Source organism: Cicer arietinum, chromosome 7 (genome assembly GCF_000331145.2).
Source record: "Cicer arietinum cultivar CDC Frontier isolate Library 1 chromosome 7, Cicar.CDCFrontier_v2.0, whole genome shotgun sequence".
Lineage (NCBI taxonomy): Eukaryota > Viridiplantae > Streptophyta > Magnoliopsida > Fabales > Fabaceae > Cicer > Cicer arietinum.
Genome location: NC_021166.2, coordinates 13,550,874 through 13,558,470, shown reverse-complemented (window position 1 = coordinate 13,558,470; position 7,597 = coordinate 13,550,874). Strand labels below are relative to the sequence as shown.

General features: G+C 29.1%; 1 protein-coding gene across 1 annotated transcript; it reads right to left on the bottom strand.

The window, feature by feature from the left end:
- Nucleotides 1–2,054: 2,054 nt before the first annotated feature.
- Nucleotides 2,055–3,750, bottom strand: LOC101498793 (uncharacterized acetyltransferase At3g50280-like). Its single transcript, XM_004509071.4, has one exon. It carries the CDS (start codon nucleotides 3,639–3,641, stop codon nucleotides 2,328–2,330), a length of 1,314 nt encoding a protein of 437 aa, XP_004509128.1. The 5' UTR covers nucleotides 3,642–3,750; the 3' UTR covers nucleotides 2,055–2,327.
- Nucleotides 3,751–7,597: the final 3,847 nt, after the last annotated feature.

Here is a 7,597-nt window from a genome sequence, read left to right as displayed (position 1 = left end):
TAATAATAATAATAATAATAATAATAATAATAATAATAATAATAATAGTAATAGTAGTAGTAAAATGTGTGTTAAAGAAAATTGAAAGTTGAATAACAAGGATAATTGAAGATGAAAAACCTTTTAGATGATATTTTTGTTGAGATAATAATATTTGAATGAAATAACACAATATTAGATGATGTTTACGTGGGAGTCTATTTTAATATATATAATAGACAATAGATATTAGATGCTAAATAATAATAATAATAATAATAATAATAATAATAATAATAATAATAATAATAAAATGTGTGTTAAAGCAAATTGAAAGTTGAATAATAAAGAGAATTGAAGAGGAAAAACTTTTTAGATGTGCCACATGAGATTTTTTGTTGAGGTAGGAATATTTAAATGAAATGAAACAATATTAGATGATGTTTATGTGGAAGTCTATTTTAATATATATAATAGATAATAGATTGAAGAGGAAAACCCTTTTAGATGTGCTACAAAATTTTTTGTTGAGGTGACAATATTTGAATGAAATGACAAAATATTAGATTATATTTATGTGAGAGTCTATTTTAATATATTGATGATTGTGTGCTTTGTGATATATTATAATATTTATTCGTGAGTGATAATTTGTTAAATTCAAAATATTGAAACTTCAAAAGTGGTTGAAAAAAACTATAAGTAAGAAAAGTTTGTAAATGTTTAAGTTATAGAAAGTTTCAAGTCAATAATGAAATAATTATAAGTTCTTCATTTCCAAATATTTAATATTATTCTTTTTTTGTTGTTGTTTCAATTATGTTTTGTATTTTTTTTTTAATTATAAAAAAATATATTAAATTGAGCAAGTGAAAAGGTTTGAAGAAACAAAACAATGGAATATAAAATGAATTTGGAATGTGCCACATCATAAATTTTGGTGAGTTGACAAATATTGGAGGATGTGGCATGAATAAAATTTTTTAGGGGTTCTTTTTAATTATTATAATAGATAATAGATAGATAATTATAAATGCATTTTATTTTCATGTATTCAATTGAATTTTTCTTTTTTTTATTTACATCAACTTTAGAGGGGTTACATATTCACATGTAAATAAAATTAACAATTGTCCCCTTCGTAATCTCTCAATTAATGTTAAGTAAATATTTAAATTACAATTTAATTGATATTTACAATTTTAAAAACCAAATTTATTCATTCAAGTATTTAAACTTGAAGGCAGTTTAATTGGGATCAGGATTGTCTAACTTTGTGGCGGGAAAGGTACTCTACCTTTCATTCTTTGTGAACGGTTGGATGAATTTAATGCTTCAAACATAGCCACGTGTCTTTATTTTTTCTCAAATATAAAAAATGGTAAACCTGCACGTGTCTGCAACACCATTGTCATCCAAATCAACCTCCATTGTATCACCCTCGTTGACTCACACCACCGCCTCCGTCGTTAAATCGACCATTGTTGCATCTCCACTACGGTTCATTTGCCGTCATCGTTGACCTATATCATATGTGCTCTCACCTTGTAGCAGCTGCAACAAAAACATTCTCAGACTATTTCCAATGTCCGATTGAGATGGCACCGGTGGTCGGAGTGCATGATGGTCACATTTTGTCGATTATCTTGGACTCTCGTAGAGTGGTGGAGGAGATGAAAATGCTATCCACAGTGTTCAATTTGTCCTTTTATTTTTATTTAAAATTAAAAAACAGTATCATCTAAATCTTAAGATTGATTTAATGACAACGGCATTTGCAAGTGAACGCTGGTGGGGATGCAACAATGACGGTCGATTAAATGACGAAGGTGGTGGTGTGAGTCAAGAACGGTGGTACAATGAGAGGTTTACCATTTTTTATCTTTGATTTTTTTATTTGAGAAAAAAATAAAGACACGTGGCTATGTTTGAAGCATTAGATTCATCCAACCGTTCACAAAGAATGAAAGGTAGAGTACCTTTCCCGCCACAAAGTTAGACAATCCCGATCCGTTTAATTGTCCTCTTCAAAGTCACTTTCAAAGTCACTCTCAAACTCAATCATCATATTAAAGTAGAAAAAAGAAAGTGATATGTCTCTTCATCATATTAAAGTAACAATAAAAGTTACATATTGAAGGAGTGGTGGTCCAAGTTGGAGAAATTAAGACCCTAAACTCATTCAACAATACCTACACACACTTACACATACAAACACAAACACAACATTTAGAGTTTTTAGCAAAAATAGAAGCAATTGAATGTAAACTAAGCATATTAATATCAAACATAGCACATCTTCAATTGGAAGTATAACCGCTTCATATCCTAATACTTTGAAAGCTAAATTACTTAGAAATGGCAAGCATGAACTCAGTGTCATTTCCCATGGCCTCCAAAATCTCAAAAGGAAGACAAACTTCAATGTCCATACTACCTTCATCAGCTCCAACAAACACACTAATCTTCCCATTATTTTTATTCGCACCACCACTTCGTACAGCCACAGGCTTCCCCCAACCAAAATCATTACCATAAACATCAAACCTCGGCGAACTACTAGTCGCCAATGAATTACCACCGGTCATACCACCAATCGTAAGCAACCTCGGTGTCCTCAACCAACACTCATAACTTTCCATAATTTTCTCGTCACTGTGTAATGAAATCATCTTGTTCATCTCCATAGCAACATTCCCAATCCCACTCTCTTGAACTTCCCCTGCTTTCATCGTCACACCACAAACCAACGCAGCGTTTCCGAAATATTCTTCTTCGAGCTGCGGAACCATCCTTGGTCTAACACCTATCAGCAACACGTAACGAACCTCTTCTTGTGGATCAAGTCTTTTGCAACGAATCACGCAACGCCAAACGTGAGATAATACCGCTTGAAGCGAAGATATTTTAATTTTCTCTGTTTCAGCTTCTGCGTTAGCTTTTGATTTAAGTTCTGCGATTTTCTCCTTTGTGAAATGGAAGATTCTTTCAGGTAGTTTGTTGAAGGAGGGTTCTTTTAGTAATTCTGTTGTTGTGAAAGGGAGCTTTATGGGAAGTTCAATGTCGTTTGGGAACCAACGTTTAAGTGAAGGGAGTTTGGCTATTTTGTGACCTTTTGAGATTTGGGACCAAGAATTTACGAAATGCCAAAACGACTTGCCGTCTGAGACAACGTGGTTGATTGTGAAGCCAATGAAGACGCCGTCTAGTAGTTCCGTTACTTGAATTGCTAGAATGGGCTGTGAAGTGGATTCACAGTTTTTAACGCCGTTAAGTGGGAAAAAGGAGTGAACAACGGGAGGTACGTAGTTGGGTTGAAGGATGTCGGCAACGGTAGTGTTTTGTGCTGTGGCGTGAACAAAGAGCGCACCAAGGTTGTTACAAATGATGAAACATGAGGCATTGTTGTTGTCTTTGTGGTGTGTAATTACGAGACGGCCAGCGAGGGGAGGGAAGAAGGAGAGAGTGGAGGAAAGGGTGTGTTTCAAATGGTTGATTTGGTTTGGGTGAATGGTGTGGTGAAAAAGAAGGCCTTTTTGGATGGTTTCAACTTGGAGGAATGGGAGATCCCATGGTGTTAAATCGATTTTATGAGTTGATGAGTTGTTATGGTGACTTGGTGCTTGGATTGTGGTGGTGGAGACAACACTCACAGAACCCATTGTGTTAATTATTATTGTGTGTGTGAGTGGAGTGAGGAGATGGAGCAGGACTATTATTGTTGGATTGTTGTTTTGGGAATATTTCACTAGGTGTAGAGTAGAGTGATCTATGAATTTTTTACATGTACTTTAAGTATTTGTGGTTCATGTCTTCATGATAGTGACTAGTGACACTTGTTTTTTTTTTTTTTTAAACGGTCACGTGGTTACAAAATAACTAGGCCGTCGATTGCACGGACAAGGACAACTAAACAGTAAACAATACTACTAGACACTTCTGATAAAATATTTAATATATAAAAATAATTTTGTTTTTTATTTAAATAAATTAATAACTAATGGTGGTAAGAGGTGGTGACTATTGAGAATTTCTTGAACTTTGTCATCGGTTCTATCAGTCAACCACCACCAATAGTAAAGTATCGAGTAGGTGTACTTATCATTACTCATACTAGTATATATAATGATGATAATACAACATCTATCATTTGAATTTTTTGTTATTCAGTCATTTTAATACTTAAACGATTATCATTTTTTCTTTTAACTCTTTAATTTTAACGAATAATTCAGAGTTTGACGCACAAGTAAGTTAAATATGATAAAAAAAACTATATTAAAAAGGATTCAAATTTAAATTCTCTTACATAAACTTATTAACTAATTTGATTCAATTATTTATTTAAATTAATATCACGTCTACAAACACATAATCCTATTTATAATTTCTTTTAATATCAGTATTTAATAAATATTCAATTAGTTTGGCTCATCAACTCAAAAAATTATAAAATGAATTATACCATTAGATAAACATTATCAAATTTCAACAAATACTCATTTATTTTAAGGTTAAATATATTTTTTTTGTAAAAGTCCGATTCCAACATCGACAAAGATATTTACAATTTTTTCACCCCCTTTCTCTATAAAAACATACTAATTTTTATTTGGAAAAGGGAGGCGAGAAAATCATGAATAACAGTATTGGTTGTTGGGATTAGACTGTTACATTTTTAGTTCCTACAAAATCACAACATTTCAAATTTAATTTTTAAATTTTTTTATTCACTTTTAATTCTTATTTTAAAGGAAAAAAATTGCAAAAAAATGATACTTTTAATCCTTCAAAATTAGGATTAAAAGTGAATTAAATTATTTTATAGACTAAATTTGATAGGTTGTCATTTGGTAGAGACTAAAAAATTATTTAACCATTTATTTTAATATTAACTTAGTCATAAGGCGGTTTTGAGAAATAACTCACCCGACAAGATATTTATTTATATTAGGGTTGTTAGCCATTATGAACTTATATGACGCAATACTAGTTAAGAACCCGATAATTTATGTTTCTAAATTTCTTAGTTATTCTAAGGTATATATAATTACTCAATTGTAAAAATTATTTTTATCCATACAATCAATCAAGTTTTTACTAACCTTTATCATTTCCCTTTATTTTTCATGTAATCAATCAAGTTTTTACTTATTATTATTACTTTCCTTTATTTTTCATGCAAACTTATATAGTAATTTAACCTCTACACTAGATGTTCTTGAGTAGTCTAGAAACAGGCAATTGAAAAACTGAGTCTCCTTTTTAGCATAATTGCCTCATAAAAGGATCGTAGTAAAAAACGCAAATAGACCAACTTACAATCTAGCATAATTGCCTCATAAAAAGGATTGTGGTCAAAAACGCAAATAGACCAACTTACAATCTTAATAGCTGATCAAATGATGAATCAAGAAAACAAACTGCTAATCTACTAAACAAACAATCAGTCGTCTACATGTTGGCACAATCTTCAACAAAATCATACTTTATTCCCGCAGGATATTTTTCAAGTTTTCAACTGAATACATAGCTACTACTTCGCATGAGGGACAAATAGTGGTGAATTTAATAGTTAAAAATGTAGTAGAACATATTAAAATGTTATATGTTATGACAAATGCTCCGACATAGTAAGGGACAAACGTTCGTTGCACTCAAAATTAGAATCTTAATTTGGGGTTATGTAGTAGATCAGCAGTTACATATACTAATTTCACCTACTACACCAACTTCAACCTTGAAGCCTAAATTCACCCAGCCTATCACGGTTGCAATTTGTATACTACTTGTATAACACCCCAATTAGTATAGGTGCCGCCCTGGTCCTATATATTTTAGAAAGTTATAAAATTACTTTTCCGCCTTTCTTTTTATATGACCACATATGTTCTTTTTGGGTTTTTTTTCTTCATTTTTATTATAAATTATATACAAGTCACTAAAGAATAAGTTAATATTAATATTTTATTAATATATTCAAAATATAAATGAGAATATTTATATTTTGTTTACATTTAAATTAATATTTTGTTTATATTTACATTATTATTTTTTTACAGAAATGATTCACTAAAGAAGTTGTTGAAATGTAAAAATTTATACATGGAACAAGTGTTTCTCTCTAATCAATTAGTTAAGTTTAGTATTTTTTAAATCTTCTAAATAAAAATAAAAATAAGTATATTATGTTAATTATAATTTCATAATACGGGATAAATATTTGTCAATAAATAATGAGTTAAAATTAGTTTTCTTTTAATATTATCAATATAATTTTTTATGTTGTTTATTTGTAAATGAGTCACTAAAGGAGCTGCTATAATGCATAATTCATATATGAGATAAATGTTATTAATAATTAGTTCAATTAATTTTTTTTATATATCTTCTAAATAAAAATATAATTAATAATTATAATATATTAATTATAGTTTATTATAAAAATCAAACTTGAGATAAATATTGTTCATTAAATAATTATTTTTGTAATTCATCAACATAAAAATGAGAACAATAAAGTACACAAACTATAATTTTTTTTCTCATTTCAATTTTTTTTACTTTTATTTTTCTGAAAATAAATCATAACAGGATTTATAGGAGTGTATAATTTACACACAAAATAAATGTTTTTCTCTAATTAATTAGTTAAATTTAATATAATTTTGAAATCTTTTAAATAATAAGGAAATAGTTATAATATAAATTATAATTTATTAACAAAAAACCATGTATGGGACAAAAAAAATAGTATTATATTTGAAAATTATTTTTAAAAATTTGTATCTTTTTGATATCGTCGACAAAAATAAAAATACTTAAAAAGAAAAATTAAGAAATAGAGAATTATAAAAATTAGAACCTTCTCTCTTAAAGCTATAAAGTCAAATTTTTATCATTAAATTTACACATTCTGGACGAAAACACTTTTTAAGTTATAATACACTAGTAATATCCTTTTTTTAAACTTCAATTATTTCTTGGTTTTTTTTTTTTACAACTGACTCACTAAACAAGTCATGAAAACGTAAAATTCATACACATGATAAAAGAAAAATTCTAATTAATTAATTAAATTTAATATTTTTATATTTATTAAATAAAAATGAGTTTGGTTACATATGTAATTATCACTAAAGACTTAGTTAATCTTAATATTTTATTAACATTATCGGCATAAAAATGGGAATATTTATAATATATCAACAGTAATTTTGTAGACTTCAATGAAACTAATTAATGCAAGGTTATTCGGACTAAGCAAGAGACTGCGTAGTCTTTTTTCTCCAAGAACGTAATTTGCTCGGAAAATCCACTTTGTTGTATTTCCATTGTCCCGTTCTTGTATCGACTAGTGGTCCTCCCAAAAACATAGATTTGAAGTTTTTCTTCCCTATAACATATATAATGAGTTTGGAAGGGCAATATAGCTTTCGACCTTTTTGTTGTATTTGTAACAAACTCAACGTTGGGTACCTTTCCTCGGATTTCTCCGATTACATTCAACATGTCATGAATGAAAAGAGCAAATTGCTCAAATTCACAATCGTAGCGGCCTAAAACTTTGGGGTTATTCGATATATATAAATGGAGTTACCATGCAAGTTTAGATTAA

Coding starts and splice junctions, on each gene's coding strand:
- LOC101498793 (XM_004509071.4), bottom strand. CDS start 3,641: ATGGGTTCTGTGAGTGTTGTCTCCACCACCACAATCCAAGCACCAAGT.